General features: G+C 37.2%; 1 protein-coding gene across 6 annotated transcripts in view; it reads right to left on the bottom strand.

The window, feature by feature from the left end:
- LOC114152793 (active breakpoint cluster region-related protein) overlaps nucleotides 1–17,786 on the bottom strand; it is a 130,120-nt gene that overhangs the window by 66,332 nt on the left and 46,002 nt on the right. For 5 of the 6 annotated variants that reach the window (XM_028030816.1, XM_028030819.1, XM_028030822.1 and 2 more), the window contains exons 3-5: nucleotides 8,693–8,791; nucleotides 6,825–7,010; nucleotides 1,707–1,814 (exon numbers count right to left, since the gene is read on the bottom strand). In XM_028030816.1, coding sequence (XP_027886617.1) covers nucleotides 1,707–1,814; nucleotides 6,825–7,010; nucleotides 8,693–8,791 — 393 coding nt within the window. Of the gene's footprint in view, nucleotides 1–1,706; nucleotides 1,815–6,824; nucleotides 7,011–8,692; nucleotides 8,792–12,450; nucleotides 12,715–17,786 lie in introns of those variants that run through there. The other variant, XM_028030823.1, reaches the window with a different exon arrangement.

The raw sequence follows: 17,786 nt of genomic DNA, 5'->3' as shown, positions 1-17,786 counted from the left end.
TGCTTCCAAAATTCAAATCAACAAAGTCTGGTTTTAGGGTAATTAATGATTATGATTACTGGAGTAATCCATCAAGCTTTAAAATGTGGGGAGTAATATTTATTAGGAACGGCTCAATCTGATCCTGATGAAGGATTTTTCCGTTTTAAATCAGGCTTATTTGTATTGCACATTTCAGTAACAAAGCAGTTCAATGTTCTTTACACCTTAAAACACAATATAGTAACCAATTATGAAACAACCAAAAAACATTAATTTTTTCAAATGCCATAATCAAAATCATCAAGGAAATATACATCAAATATATGTATCAATGTTCCAGCATTTACTAATAAAAGGCAATGCTAAACAGATGGATTTTTAAGCTTGATTTAAAGGAACTCTGTGTTTCAGCAGCTTTGCTGTTTTCTAGACGCTTATTCCCAAATTTTAAGTGGATAGAAGCTGAATTCTCCTTCACCATGTTGGTTCTGGTTCTTGGGATACAGCACAGACTAGAACCAGAAGACCTGAGTAATTTGTAAACATAGTTCCCCACATCTGATTTTAGCATACTGTTGCTCGTTGTGTCAGTGGACAGCCAGGAAGTTATGTTGAAATGCTTTTGAACAGCCAATTTCTAAAGATTGTGGCCTATTTTCGTGTGAACAGCTAAAATAAACCACACACCCCATGCTCACAATGACAGAGACTCTGCTCTGTAAGTTCTGTGTCCATGATTAACAGCAAATAACAGCAACAAGTCATATCAAAATCAAGACGAGATATTCTGAAAGTACATATTTACACATACATACATATATTGTTTGCATATTTTTTGAAACTGTCATGAGGTTGTGATGGTATGATATGGGGGGAAAAGAAAGTGTGAATTAGAACCAACCAATCAGAGCCAGGAGGCGGGTCTTAGCACTCATCAATCACAATCTCATGCTGCCATTGCTTTGTGCTACGCTACAACTTTTCCCCATCAGCAGATCTCGTTGTGAATGCTAGGCTACTTAGCATGGCCACTGATGACTGTGGATGAACGGTTTTCCTGTAATGGTGAGTTGTTTCTTCGCCATTAGCACATTTAGCAGTGAGTATGTGATGTTGAGTGACAGCGCTAAAACCCGCCTCCTGGCTCTGATTGGTTGTTTTTGGTCGGAAGTGGTGCATCTCTTCAGATGTCAATAATAGCACAGAGGGTAGGTGGAGGAGATTGATCTTTTTACTGATTATCTGTCTCATTGCAAACTGTCATGACATGGTAACAGTTTTAACAAATATGTAAAAAACATAGTTTTTAATAAAGTCACATACTGCAACTTTTAACTGTTGTCATGTCTGTTAATGTGTCCATGTTTGGGTCAAATAGTTCAACCATGACTCACACAGGTAAGCTCATGTTCCTCATACTAAGAGCACATTTCCCCATAACAGCTGTTCTCTGAATGAAAACTTTATTTGCTTCCCTTCTTTGTTTCTGTTCATCATCACCTAAGTGAGAAGGATTTGTAGGAGCCGAGACAAACAAGAGACGTGTTTACTGTCCAATCAGTGATGTAGAAACCTATAAAAGTTGTTGTTCACACACAACAGAGTTTTTAATAAACGTTACAGTACATAAGCCAATGGTTGCTGCTGATTTTCTTGGGAGACATGTTACATGTTTGTCTGCCCACCGATACTTTTACTGTAAAGAAAAACAAAAAACAACTAACCTCAGATATCTTCTGGAAATAGTTGTTGGCCTGACTGCATTTCTCCGCCGTCTCCAGCGCGTTCTTGTAGTTGTCCACAAAGGCCTTGTAAATTCCCAGCTGGCTGGCCTAAAGCAGGACAGAAAAAGAGATAAGTCAGAAAAATATAAAGGGACCACAAGAAACCAAAAGGTGTAGGACTATCAGAAAAAAAAGTTTTATTTATGTCTTAAGGGATATGTAGTCAAATTCAAGTAAGCATTTCAAGTAAAAATTAAATAAATTTTTTTTGCCCAGTAACTACTAGTTACCAGGCGCCTCAATGACCTTGAGTCAGAGAACCCAATGAAGATATGAGTACGACTCAAATTTTTGCCTGACATAAAAATCCCAACAGGAAAAGAAAAAAAATAAAACTACATAAAATATATGAGCTTAAATAGTCCTATAAAGAAAAAATATAAGATCTGTGATTTATGTATTTTAGTCCAATTTACTTTTTAAGATAACGTTCAAGACATTTCAATGCCTTAATTTTTGTTAGATGATTTTAAGACTTTTTAAGGATGCACAGACACAGACTATTACCATCCTGTCTGGCATGAAGGCTTAAAAGTAAATAAAAATAAACACTAACAGTCAACAAATTCCCTTCACAAGCCCTTAATGTCCAACCAATGGTAGATATGAGCTTTCCCTTCACTGAAAGAGTCTCTGTCTTTCTCTACCCATCTACCAATCAGAGCAGCCCCACTCTGCTACACCGTGTGTGCATTGTAACACAAGCTGCAAACCAGCAGTGCGTACATATGCACTCTCCTGCAATTTAGCTTGAATGCAGAAACTGGAGAGTTGACTGCACTCTATCAAAGCAATGGGAGTGGATTTAACTGAACAGAGTGAATCAGAGGCTATTGTTACTTTTGTTCCTAAACTCCCCATCTTATCTTCATTTCCTCCCATCTCTCTTCTAGACACAAAGCGTTGCACATGTATTGAAATCCCTGCAACTTTTACATTTTGTCATGTCGCAAAAACAAACGTCAGAGGACTTTGTTAGCTGTAAACAAAGCAATAAAATGTACCACATAATTTAGATGGGGATAAGGTTCTGAAAAGGTTTACCTGCAGAAATCGACAGCTCAGGTCGATCATTATTAATCCTGCACCCCATAAATCAGGATGTGATGCAAAAGTGGCAAACAGAAAGTCACTGGTGAAAGAAAGTCATAAGTAGTACTGTGTGCTTTTCTATCGCATAACATTTCAATACACATTTGGTCTTTTTCAACACGAACAGAAAAGCTTTCACTCAGTCAATAAGTTCAATATTTTAACCCAAAAACCAGACAAATAAGGATTCAATCCTCATTATCACAGAAAGAAGTGAGTTTTTGCACAACGTTGGAAGGAGAAGAGAAACTTCCAGAAATAGAAAGAGTGGGAAGCACAAACAGATATAAATTCACAACATTTCTTCAGTTCTTCACGTTGATTCGGCACATTGTGACAAAGTGTCTGGAATGGGAGGAAACCCACGGCGCTCCAGGGAAAACTGCAGCACTTCACGCAGCCGGTCAGAGTGGCAGGTGGAAAATGAGGGAATGTGGGAGCAGTATTGTCCACAAACACATAAACAACGATTTATAGTTTCAGCATTTGACCTGCTGATCAAAAATCAGCTATTTGCACTCACTTGCCAATTTCTTTAGAAACAATTTATGGGATTGTGATCCAATTGAGACACAAGAAACAAGCAACAAATTGAAATACTGAACAACACCATGGCTGCAGAATGGATGGTGATCATGTGTTACTCTTAGTGGTAGGGATTCCAAAAACAGCAGTCCTGTTGGGACACACCAAAGTTCATTTCTATCCTTATCACAACCATATTAAACTCAACATCATTTAATTATTGCTACAACTAACAATTATTTTAGTAGTCGATTAGTCTGATGATTAATTGATTAATTGGCTAAAAGATTTTGGGACATTCCACAGATTTAACCTCATGAGTTTATTTTATACAATGTTAGAAATACATAAAAAAATGAAAATGAACAAATAATTCAATCCCTTTTTTAAAAAGCAATTTCCTAAAATGCAATAACATGGCATTACATTAGTGTTTCTTTGATCATTATAGAAAAGGATGCATCTGCAGCTAGATAGATAAGCCAAAGCTGCGCCACTTGAGGAGTTCTAGGTAAAACATATTTACCAAAAACAAAGTTTAAATGTGAAATGTATATATTTTTTATATCATTTTGGTTAAATTAGTGCTCCGACTGTATTGTTTTTTTTAAGCAAATTACCTTTTTAAGTCTAAATACTCCAGTTAGTGATTATCTAATTACGAAATTAGTTGATTTCAATAATCAATTAATCACGATTAATACAATTAATTGATCTGATTAATTATTTCAGCCCCATATTAAGTGTAAACTTAATGTAAACAAACAGAGAGGAATTCTTGATCTACATCTTGACTAAAATATAAACTCTGGGTAGGTACAGTGCCTCTTGTATACTTCGAGGTTTGGGAGCATTATTCTTTTCTTTAGGTCTTATCTACATGCAAATACCACTGTCCCATAATAATTGAGGATTTTACTGGATTTATAGAGTAAAAAAACAAAACTACTTTTGCCCTAACTTTCTTTTTAATGACGGGTTATTGTCCACTTATGCAGAAGGCCGAAAATAGTATTTTGTTTATTGTTTACAGTTTTTAAAAACATACTGACTAAAACAATTATCTCCCAATCAAAATCCAACCAAGTCACTCCCAACATGGAGCTTGTGTGAGAAAGGTGAAATAACTGGGAAGCATAGCTAGCTTTTGTCTCGTTTTTCCTGGAACTCCTTGCTGCTCCTGCGGACTCCACACTACCGATGAGGAGCAGCAGGATGCATATAGCAGCTAATTACGCCGCTATCTGTATTCTCACACTGCCACTCCGACTAAATGTTTTGCTGTCACACAACATGCTCATCTACGCACATTTAAACAGCACAGATGGGAGTTGATGACTACAGTAACAGCTGACTCCTGCTGGTGTGACTCCTGTGATTCCAGCAGAAGAGAGTCACTACAGGGAAAGTTTGAAGTCATTTGTACCATTTGGTCTGATGTTAAGCATCGGCTGATGGGACACTTTCAATAAACGTTTCATTTGTTCACACACCCCTGGTTCTGTATGCATGAGGTGAGTCAGTGATTTCTTACTGTAAAAGACAAAAACCGGGCAGGGAGTTGGGTTTATGTACATGACCTGGCACCCCTGGTAAAGATGTGTAAAATAATTTGCAATTACTTTAGTAGTCAATTAATCTATCGATTTTTCTGACAATTAATCAATTAATTACATTTTTTAAAAATTGGCACAAAAATTAAGCCTTTCTCATACATGCGTATGTTTTCTTTAGCTGATTTTGTGTCTGCTGAACGATTTGTTGATTTTTCATGTGTTTTGGATCATAATATCTTCCACCGATGGTCCATTTCGGTTTACTGGAAGACTTCACTAAATTTCTATTAAAAATTTCCTGCTATTTCCAAGACTTCCTGATGCCATGTGCTCTAAGAAGGTTCTCATAAACAAATAAGTCAATGCCTTTTTAAATAGAAAATAAACATTTTATTGCCTGAAATGCAGTAACATAGAATTGCTTTAGTGAATTTGGACCAAATGAAGCTAAAAGTATAACACTTGAGTAGTTCTGAGTATTTACTGACAAAGGTTTTTTTCTTTTTTTTAACTTAAATTAAACATATTTATATTTTTTAACAGTTTTGGTCTAATTACTGCTCTGAGTATGTTAACTTTTCAACAAATGGCCTTTTTTGAAATTGTATACTCCGATTTATGGTGAATTAATTACTAAATTAGTTTACAATTATTTCAATAACTGATTCATCCGATTAATTCCACTTCATAACCATGCACTTCTTTTTGCTGATGAAATCCCAATACATTATAAAGCTTGTGTGTACAATGTAAATAAATATAAAAAAGTTCAACACTGCAGATTTCATAAAGGTTATAAAAACATTATATTGATTTCATGTTTTTTTTTCTATAGATTTTATGTTGCTTGTTTATATGGCATCCAGTAAATCAATTTGGGGCTATAACTTTTGGCACAATCATAGATTTACAGCCATTTCCTGACTGAAATACTTTATAATGTGTCTAAATCTGATCCTCCAAGAAAGATGAACACGAAATACAGATTTATGCCATAACTGGATAACTACACAAAAGACATCAACTCATGTGTTGACAGGTGTAGTAAACACCAAGAGGATTCTTGGCTTTTTAAGCTGGCAGTTAACAGAAGCAACAATTAATCAGAAGCAAGTTGAGCCACAGTCGTGTTGAAAGATAGATGCTACAATCTGTTACTGAGCAGGAAAACATTTTCTCTGCTCTAATCACAGCAACAACAGCACAGGATCTCCCATGATGGAACAGACATCTGATAAATTCATACCCAGATAATGTACCAGAACCTTCAGGAAACATGGTCTTAGCCGAAACAGCTACAGGACAATAAATCGTCTGATTCAAGACAAGGTAAGAAAATAACATCAGTTTCTATGAACTCAAATATGAGCTTACTGCTGCAAATTATTATTGAAAATATAACTTGAATTCAACAATTTTCAATGATTATAATGGATTTTGGATTCTACATTGACACATTGTTATGGACCAAATAGAAGATTAGCTACAAACCATGTAAAGCAGTTCAGATTAATTGTTTACTTTTTAAAAACTAAACCAAATTGATAAAGCCTGATATTTCAAAATTCACTGCAAAGATGATTAATCTGACACCAATCTTTCTGAACTAAACAACAACCAAAAAAGTGTTAGACTGAAAGCTGGACTATTTCTGCAAATGTCAGGAACACACACGCACCCCCACATACACACACACACGAACACAAACAGGAACAGCTACTTGGTGAATCACTTGTCTAAATTTGGCAGCCAACTCAGAGAAGCCTTACAACTCTCTTTTTAACAGCCACTTTCTTGTTCTCTGTGGATAACATCAAAGAGGAGAAAAAAGAAAAGAAAAAAAAGACCCACGCAGTTTAACGTCTTGAGGCAACGTCAGACTCACCAGCTTCTGGAACAGATGCCCCACAGTGACCTTCTCGTCCCAGCGCTGTATGCTGGGCAGCAGGGCATCATAGAACTCTTTGTGGATCTCAAAGATGTCCTGGATTTTGTAGAAGATGGTCTCTATCTGCTGCATGGTCAGGACGGGCTGCGAGCTCGTGGCTGCGGCTTTCAGGGGGCGCATGGGCTGCAGAGGGAGAAAGAAATCTGGTTGACTGGCACTGGTTGAATTAATGGAGCGTAAGACCATGTCGAATTTGAGAGCAGATTCGTTCTGCTGGCTGGGATTGAGGGTCCAGATAAGAGTGAAAAACTTAAAAGCTTTCTCTTGAGTCAGAGTATTTCTGAATTCAGAGGTTGGATGAAGATGCATCAGACTGACTAGCTCACTGCTTTTCTACAGTGGTCATGATGGCCACAGGCACACAGTATGATCCAGTAGATATATGAGAATTAAAGGACTTAATAAAAAGTTTGGTGTTCATTCACTAGACCAGTCGAGTTCATCAAAAATAATTTGAAATGTCCAAACAGTGTTACAGTGCATAGCTAGTAGTCTCCACAGAAGATGTGAAAAAGTGTCATTCAACATAAAAGCTTGAACAATGTATAAAACTAGAGACGCATCAGGATATCAGCCAGTGAGCAGCTTTATGCGACTGGTTACTAAGGAAAATGTTTTACAAGAGAACCATTTGTGTTTGTGCAGCTATGATTGCCAAGCAGACACGACTATTCAGCTACCTAAAAAAGTCACAATCGTACCTCAAAATATCGCAGTAAAACTAACTCCATATGGCCACCCCCACTTCTATATATAAAACATACAAGCGACATATGTAATCGGGTCATTTGTGCAGTCGTAACAGAGAAAATGAAAAGGAAGGAAGCAATCGATCAATCAGGACAGTATTGTTTCAGAATAAGCATGTGAAGAATTTAAAACTGAGTCATATAACACCAGAAAATAACTGGTGTTATATGACTCTACTAAACTGAACTGAAAGTGAACAGATCAATTAAATTCAGTTTATTTACATACATGCCATCTAAAGGCAATTTAGAAGATAAACAGGTGTCCATCACTAAAGTTAATTAGAATCAAATTAAATTAATCCATTTCATTCAAACCCAGTCCAAGCAGTTAGTTAATTTCCAATTCAACTATAAATACTTTGAAATCATGTTTTTTATGACATAATACAGTTGGACTGAGTTGATTATTTAATACATGTCTGTCTACAGAAGCCCAGCCGATAGCGTCAAGTCGCTAACTTTACAACAATCCCTCATCGTGGGTAAGCCTGCGGTGACAGTGGTTTAGACTCAAAGTGGCTGTAAATGACTACACAAGCAGAAACAAATTCTGCGCTGGTCTGCTACTGAGGTTTTCAACATAAAAGTCGGTGATTAAAAATAAAGTAGGACTAAAAAACATGATGCAAATGTGTTCTGGAGACACTCAGCGACTTTGGGGAAAAAGACAGAGTGGGCTGTGTTGTGAAACGTCTGGCTGGTGTCGTCAAAGACGGCAGCTACTAAAAAGTCCAGACAGATTTAACTTTACTGGACTCTGTTTGGTGAACTCACTACAAAACTTGCTTTTATTGATGTTCCATCTTTACTTATTGACTTCAGTTTTACTAAACAGTGGTTATCTTGAATTCGACATATGTGAAACCCCATGTTGGTCATAGGGCAGCGTGTGGCTATAAAAAGGCAGGAAATGACATATTGCGCTGCTTCAGCATGGGGAAACGTGTTTCAGGAAACTACAGTGGCAGCGGTTCGGCTCTCAATATGATTGAGTATTTTCTGACCCACTAAACAGGTTCGCACACAGCAGCTGTGTGAGAATGTGTGTCTCACCAACACCAGGGCCTCCAGTTGGTTGATGTAGATCTCTTCGCTGGCCAAGAAACCAGACAGCACCAGTTTCTTCATCTCCAGCCCTTTCTCAACATCTCCCTGCAAAAACAATACACAACGCTGTAATGAAGTGGACACAAAGCACATGCCGGCATCACACGGGAGGACCGCGACTTTAATTCATTTCCTGCATGGTGCCAGAGCAGTTAGGACGCCAGGTAAACACCAGAATAAAGCACACACACGTGGTTGAAACAAAAGCCTGACGGGAATCCATAAAACTTGTGCAGCGAGAAGATTTCCTCATCTGAAAACGTCGATGGTGACTTAGCTGACTCATGTAGCTTCCAGGTTGCAGCTATACATGGAGATCAGAGTGAAAGAAGTTGCAGCTATAATCATGTTTTTAGCAAAATATGGCATACTTTCTGTTTAGGTCTGTTGTGCAGAAAAATCATAACTTTTTCAAATAAAAAAGATGGTGTTCACAATCATATATATTCTTCCAAGGCCATTTTGGTCTAAATGGCCTTGGAAGAAAGTTGATTTTATATCTGGCTGTATATTGCTGCCAAATGATTTGGATCTCTTATCCAAACATATGGATAACAGATCCATATGTTTCTTCACATACTACATGTAAGGTGTAAATATGTCAAGTTAGGTTGCAATGGAAGTCTAATACCAGTCAGTTCCTCTAGTTTGTATGAAGTTTCCAGTTAAAAGAAACGATTATTTTTAGATTATATTTTATCCGTTTCAAACTGTTCATTTAAATCTGAATGAATGTTTTGACGTCTTTTTTGTGTGCATAACATTCAGCGCCATCTTAGCGGCAGCACTCCAAATTTTAGAAGAGCAACAGCAAGAGCTTCTGTGCATTTTTCCTCAACTCTCAAGCTAATTTGGTCTGTTTCTCCTCCCCGTTTTCCAGGCAACTTTCCGTCAGGAACGCAATTTTATGATATTTCCACAGAACATAACCTGGGTCAGGACATTTTCTTTCTTTTTATTAACCATTCCTTAGCCAACGAGTGTGAGGATAGTTGAGTAACATGCAGTTTTACTTTTAGGCAGCAGTTTCTTCTTAAGGTTTGCACTTTATTATCTGCCAAGATACAAACCTAGAAGAAAATGTGCAACCATTTCAGTAAAAAAAAAAGAAGTCTTAAAACCCGATAAGAAGCAAATGTGAAACGTCTTTTTCACAAGAAGGCAAAAACAGCGCTAACCACTAGAAACTGTGGTCTAGTTTCTAGTGCAAATATCTTCGTATCATGTATGCTTACATATGTGCACTAGAAACTAGACCAAAAATACTTGGAAAGATTTTGTGTTTTTGCATTTGCATATTTAAATGACCCTGAATCCTGATCAATGTGCCACATAGGTGAGCTTCATGTCACAGGACCACAATATCAGATTAAAAAAAAACACTGCGATACGAGTCAGTTCTGTGGATGGAAAGAAATAAAAATCTTCTGCTGTGTCTGTATGAAAAAAAAAACCAGTCTTCTTTGGGCTGGGTTTCTAAATCTGTTTACACACATGTACCGTCACAGATCTGCAAAAAGCAACTAGTGAGGAGAAAGGATGATTAATTATTAACACGGTCAGATCTTTGCGATGATATTAGCACACTAGCCCTCCCCTAAGAGAGGGGCAAGAAGGCCCGACTTTGGCTCTACGTGTTAAATCCGTCTCAACTACCGGCTACCTCTGACATCGATGTTATCTCTGAAGACCAAAGGTGTGGTTTGTGATGACGCCGTGAACGATTATCACACAAAGTATGGTGATTCACGAGTCTTTTTTTTTTTAAAGACACAGCTAACTGTTTAGCAATGGTGGTACTAACAGATGTTTCTGCGGATTGAACCAGGTTCTATTTCCTTAACAGAACACGGCAGACCCAAACAACAGAGTAAGGTTGTAATGTATGAGCTTGGTGTTTACTTAGGATAAAGTTTTCTGGTAAATTATCCTAGAAACTGTTGCAATAAACGGTAATATTGTCATTTTGAAACCATTTTCAACTAATATAATAATAATGGAAAGTATACGCTCTCAAAGATAACTTTTTTTTTTTTTAAAGAACATTCAACACTGGAACTAGGAAACATTTTAAATATCCCAAAAAAAACAAAACAGAAATATTTAAAATGAATTATGAAGTCGCTAAATAAAATTACAGTTAAGAACATATCAATCATTCAGCTTAGATGAGAAAACCAGGAAAGCGCCAGTTAGGACTTTTGTTAAAAAACAGTGCAACCAACTATTTTGTACTGGTTGTCAATTTTTTTTATTTCAAAATGTCGGCTATTCAACAATATTAACTAATATAATCATCCAAATAAAAATTATCGAGCTCATTTTAATCTATTATACAATTCATTAATTTATTGCTTGGTGTGACAGGCTTAATTGTTACTACAACCTTCTAAGCTCTTTTAAAAGACCTGGTGAAATAAATATTTTCAGCTTTTTAGAAATAAAAATCTGAAAAGTGTGGCATGCATTTGCATTTAACTTTGCCTGAGACAATTCTCTGATACAGTTATGTAAAATCCACCTAAATAATAAATAGAGTCCACTTGTAAGAAATTTAATCTCAGGTTATTGACATCTGAAGCTTTTAGTATTTCACATTCATCATTTTCATTCACCTCCACAAGTACACACCACTTTGTGTTGGTCTATGACATTAGGTCCCATTCAAACGCATATGTTTTTTGTCGCAATAAGTAATTAATCAATTAGTCGTGTGATAAATTACACTGAGCTTCATCATTTCCACTCTGGTGATTAATATTTTGTTTACAGTGACATTCAAATCCATTTTATTTATGGTTTTGGTGTGTGAGGTTTTTATTTATTAACTTTGCTTGTTATGTTTTATTATAACTGCAAGACATGTTATTTGCAGTTGGACTGATAAGTGTTCTTTACAAAATTAAAGCTTATTGGTCCTTAGGGGGCCAAACTTGCATTATTATTCCATTATCAATATATTACTTGAAAATGGTCTCAAAACAACAACAGTATCGCCATAATTACCAGGACAATTTATTGTGACAAAATGAGAGTATGTTTAAGCAGTATGAATACTTTTGAAACACTGCAGGATGGAATTTAGACCTGACCCCTGGCTAAACTTGCTAAAGTGCAGGAGAAGTGCTCATTTTACCATTTTAGAGTCGAATAGAAAGTTGGAAGGGGGGGAGAAAAAAAAGACACGAAGAATATTTTCCCTCCGCTGTACAAAGAGCTACTGTGTAGCAAGACCAAGATGAGAAATCCAGAAAGCAAGGAAGTATTTATTTTTTTCCCTCCCCAACACAGAAGGATTCTCCATTCATACGTTCCTTTTGCACCCCTGTACTCACTGGTTGAGATAACAGAGCTGATATTGTGGCAGTGTGAGACAGTTCAACTGCAGATAGGAGTTCACACACACACACACACACACACACAGAAGTTAGCTTGGGAAGAAATCAGAAGTGTTCACAGAGCAGCAGAGTGAGGAGACATGTGCTCCAGAGGAGCTGCTTTGTTACACACACACACACACACACACACACAAACGGCTGCGGCACAGATGTCTCACAAGCACAAAAACAAACACATTGACGCCACATCATAAGAGGACTCCAATTACGGCTTTCAGCTAGTCTACGAGTGGATCAGCTTTCAAGTGTTTGCATCGCCGGCGTGTTTTTCCTGTATCCGGCTGTCCAGCGCCCGCCTCACCTCACCTTGAACTGTTTATGTATCGGAGTGATGAGGTCCAGCTCGCCATCTCCATACTCAAACACCTCGTCTTCCTCCTCCAGCACCTTGTCCAAGTAGCCCAGCACTTCCTCCTCTTCCTCCTCCATGGTTCCTTCTTCTCCTGTCCGCTCTTTTGCCACCTCCTCTCCTCTCTCTGCTTCTGGATCAGGGCCCGCCTGGACACATCAGGATTTTCCCTTCGGAGCAAGTCGTCTGGACGCCGACAGGGTGAGGGAGAGAAAGGGAGAGAGGGCCCCGCCTACGCAACCCCACCCCCCCTTTCCTCTGCTGGGCTTCCTGGTGTTTCTGTGTGTTCAGTGTGTGTGTGTGTGTGTGTGTGTGTGTGTGTTGCAGTTCCACCTCGGTCGATACGGTCGGCCCCTCCCCTCTCTACCCGCCCCTCCTCTCACAACAAATGCTATCCAGCCACTTCCTTGATGGCTGCGCAGGCCGGTTCTCTTTAGAGTCAACGGTGGGACACTCGTCACTCGTCTCTTCTTTTCTTCTTTATTTCAGCCTTCCGCTCTCATCAGTCAAAAGCCACTTCCTCATCATAAAACAAGTTCTGCCTTTCTCGCATGGGTACGCGCTGCACAGTTTTTCTCCTTTGGTCATTGTCTCATTAGTGGACTGCTCAGAGCCGTCGGTGCTGCCCCGTAAACAACGGGTTCTGATTGCAGATCAAGTAGTTCCTGGGTGTGCTCCGCGTTGGGCTTTAAAGATACCATCCAGTGATGTATTTTGGTCTCATTGACAAGTGGTCACTTACAATAAAAACACAGCTAGGTGTTGAACAAATGAGACGTCCACAACAAAATTTCACAAATCCCACTGAAAGGAAGAAGAAGAAAAAAATCTCCTTTGCGTTATTTGGATTGACGACGTCACAAAAGGCACAAGAATGGAGGCACTGGTAAACACTGGGGCAAATTAGCAACTTTTACAGATTTTAAACATTTCAATGCCTTTAAGTTCACTCATGTTTTCATGCCAAAGTCGGACTCTATACTGATTTTGATGGTGAAGCTGAAGCAAACATTGACATCGTCTTCAGAAGGTTACTTTGTACTAATGTTTAAATATTTCAAATGGAATCTTTCCATCTAATTGATTTTTGTGCTAAACAGGATTTCTGTAAGTCAGGCAGCAAATGTTTAAGGCTGATTAGGCTTAAATTGAAGATTCCGGATGTGAATGAATTACGCAAAAATACTTTTAAAGATTACTTATTTTAATAGCTTTGAGGTCCTTCAGTGACGAACTGCTGCATCCTATGCGCACAACTGAGCGATATCACAGCTCCTTCCTCCCAGCAGATGTTATAAAATGTAACGATCACTGCTACCCACAAACTCAGACTCGTTTTCTAGCTTAAGTTAATCTATTTTCTTTGTTGGAACTGATACAAGTGTTTTGTATTTTTACTCTCAGTCTACATAGCTTCAACAACTTACTGCAATATATTGCAAGCTTCATAATTATCAATGAGTGTTTTTACTTGATGCTTCAAAAGATAGTTCTCGTTGAATATAAAGATACGCATGATGAATGCACGTAGAGTGCACTTTTAGGATTTTAATCAGAATTTTTGTTGATAAAAGTGTTTTTGCTTCCCATCTGTTAACTGGATATTAAAATACAGTCAAAAATTGTTGTTGTTTAATGAATTTCCTCAAAATGCAGTCAGTATTTTCCCAGATGAAAACACTCCGTTTTGTGGCAGCTGTTCAGAAGCCATTTAATGGAGAAATTGAAAGAAAAGAAAAGTAAAATGCCAAAAATAAACAGCAAAAACACTCAAAAGCAACTTATAATGTGATGTCATCAGAAGCTCATTTTCGAATCAAGCAGTTTTTACATTTATTAAACAAGGATTAAAAAAAATAATTTGCCAAAAAGCTAGCCACAACATTTTGTTCTATAGATGAATCAACTTCATCTTAAATCATCTTGGACGGTTTTACAGAAAAGTCTGTGCTGTAGTTTTAAAACAATGACATATGCATGAAAGAAAGCAAAAAGATATATATTACCAATTAGTTTAGTTTAGGTGTATTTGTATTTTTTAATGATTGAGGACTGCAATGATGTTGGCATGCTGCTAAATTTAACTTGCTATAGTGCAAAAACTATCACCCACGGTGACTGTTATTTTGTTTCACTGCTCAAAGGCCGTCATGTTGAAGGTTTTACTTATTTATTTTGTGTATCATCATTGTTTATGCAAAGCAAAAATGGCAAAAATTCAAGATGATATTATAAAGGTCAGACTTACTTTATAAACCAAGCACTGGAAAGTGTGAATGTTAGCTAATCTTATGTTTGTGGCTTATATTTCAAAGTCAGCACAATTTCCAGCCATTAATGTGACGGGTGAGGATCGTTAAAGAGAAGGAAAGCAGACAGAAAACGACACCAGAGTAAGACAAAGGAGAACCAGTGATAAATAGTGAAGATAAACCAAACACAAACTTGAGAAAACTCACTGTTCTGTCAGGAGAATATAAACATGTGCACATTTTATTCATATTTATTCATGCACATCGTACTGCATACATGTGTTATAGCTGGGAGCTGTCAGCTTTTGTGAAAGGCTCTGCAAATTCAGCAGAAATAGAGGCCAACTTAACAAGCATGAGGAGGAAGAAAGTGAAGAAGCCTCCAGGCACTCACATTTTCTTCTCTGGCTGTGCTGTTGTGTGGGAGATGCTGACTGTTACAGGCTACGTATCTCACACATAACAATTTAGAGATTTTTTTTGGTAACACTTTATGTGGCGGGTTGTGCATAAGACTGACATGACAGTGTCATAAACATGACATAACACCTGCCATGAACATAAAGGAGTCTTTATGAATGTCTATGAGTGCTATCATGAAGTGTCATTCGGTAAATAATGACACTTTTAATGCAAAATTGCTCTAACGGTTGCATTAAAAGTGCCAACATTGCATTAAAGTGTCATTATTTACAAAATAATACAAAGTTGGCACTTCTAATGGACTTTTAATGCAACTTTTAAAGCAACTTTGTATTAAAAGTGTCATTATTTACCGAATGACACTTCATGACAACAGTTATAGACATTTGTAAAGCCTCCTCCATGTTCATAACAGACGTTTTATGTTTATGACAGTGTCATGTCAGTCTTATGCACACCCTGTCAAATAAAGTGTTACCTTTTTTTATCACGAATTGTACAAAAGTAAAGTCATATTTTTTGTTGTCTTGAAAAATTACAAGAATTTGTTTGATTTTTTCCAACTAACTCCTAGGTCCCTGAAGTAAAAGCTTCTGTAGACCAAAATATGTTTCGTTCTACTTGTTTTTAAGACAGTTCTGGTTTGGTAGATTTTTTGCACCATATATCCGAAGTATTCTTAAAAGTTTCATATTTTAATAACTAACAATTTTCCGCATCTTCTGCTCTTAGTGCTGCTTACCACTAGATGGAGACAAGCTTCTATTTCAGTGAATAAGCAGACTGACCACCAGCAAAAGTACACATTTGAATAATAAGCTTAATAATTTATGAATTAGCTCGATTAAAAACACATCCTGAATGAGGACCGGGGGTATTTATATCGCAGTGATTACACAGTAATGGTGCTTCAAATCTAGAATAAAAAATAAAATCAAAGACAGAGAGCAAATACTGAAATTTAGGAAATTGAAAGCACAGATAACAGAGGAGGAAACAATAGAGAAATTAGTAAATACGGTAATCTTATTTTTTACACTGGAAACAAACTTTATTCCTGCTGTGTTCTGAGGGGAGAAACAAGCCACTCATTCATGTTGATACTGCTGAAGAGGGCTAAGCTAGTAAGCTAATTATGCAATGGCAATATTGCCATCATCCAATATTGCCATTGCATATTGGAAGATGGTAATGGTACCATCTTCTGGTACCATTAAGAAGATGGTACCAGTTGTGATAAATTCATAATTTCATTACTCCTCTGTTCTCATTTGTGATCAGGATCCTTCCGACATCGTCAACTTTAGTATCTTTATGCTCCACAACTCAGATGGAAGAACAGTCACACTATTATTTATACACTTGATGAAGAAAGTGCAAGAAGTCCAAATTAGCAGTAGGGCACACAGCAAACAGGCAAAGATCAGATGAGATCCTATCCTTTACGAAAATCAGTTTGAGGCTGGAAAAACATGAGACATCAACCCATTTTTCTCTGCTTATGAACCACTTCTTGTTCGTCTGTTGCATAGAATCCAAATAAAATATCTTGTAGTTGCAACTTGACAATGTGGAAAAGTTATATGTTGTAAATAAGTTTGTACTGTAAATTAAAATTCCTAAAGTGACAGATATTGATCAATGCCATGGACCCTCGGTCTCAGTTAACACAGTCCACACATGTGCTCTAATTTACACGCAGACTGGCAAATTGAGTCCATCTGTTCAGTGGCCCTCCACAACAATTACAGGAGGCCAGATAACACGGTGGACAACACAGTGGCAGGTGATTATAGGTGATTATCGGTCCTGGGGTGAAATGATCGCCAGGTCAAGTTACCAACACTAGAGGATCAGAAAGAGAAAACTGCACAATGACTTATCTCAGAAGCATAAGGAAATATGTAATAAAATTCTGTTGAGTTTATATATACAACAGCACCAATTCAAAACTGCACTAGAATGATTTACCATCTAAAATATCACCTTGTGAAAGGTTTTTTTAAATGTATTTTTTTCTAATGCTGATGGTGTCACAACGTTCCCTGCACTTCAGCAAGAAAAGCCCATCTAGGTAAAATCAGTAGAACTACGTAAGAAAAAAACCCAACAACTTATATTTAAATTCAATGAGAACATCAGGTACTAAAGATTAAAATGCAGTTTTTTCCTGAGGAAATAGCTGCACAAAGTAGCACCAACAGACCTAAGGCTGAAACAATTATTATTGAAATCGTCATATAATTTAGTAATCGATTAATCGTTAACTGGAGTATGCAGACTCCAAAAATATGGCCTGTAATAAAAAAAAAAACACAACACCCTTAGAGCAGCAATTAATCCGGAACTGTACGAAAAACATATATATTTATGAGAAAAAAGACCCTTGTCTGTAAATATGTTTTAGCCAAGCTACTCCACAGGTGATGTAGTTTTTAGTTTCATCCGGTTCAGATTTACTAAGGGAATACCATGTTGTTGCATTTTAGGCAATAACATGTTTATTTTCTTATCATAAAAAGTAATCAAAATACTTGTCCAATATGGTGTAAAATATGCTTAAGTGGTTAAATGAAAAATCTGCAGAATGTCTCGTTTTTTATCAGATTAATTGATAA

This window comes from Xiphophorus couchianus, chromosome 11 (assembly GCF_001444195.1).
Source record: "Xiphophorus couchianus chromosome 11, X_couchianus-1.0, whole genome shotgun sequence".
NCBI lineage: Eukaryota > Metazoa > Chordata > Actinopteri > Cyprinodontiformes > Poeciliidae > Xiphophorus > Xiphophorus couchianus.
This window is presented reverse-complemented; position numbering and strand designations above follow the sequence as displayed.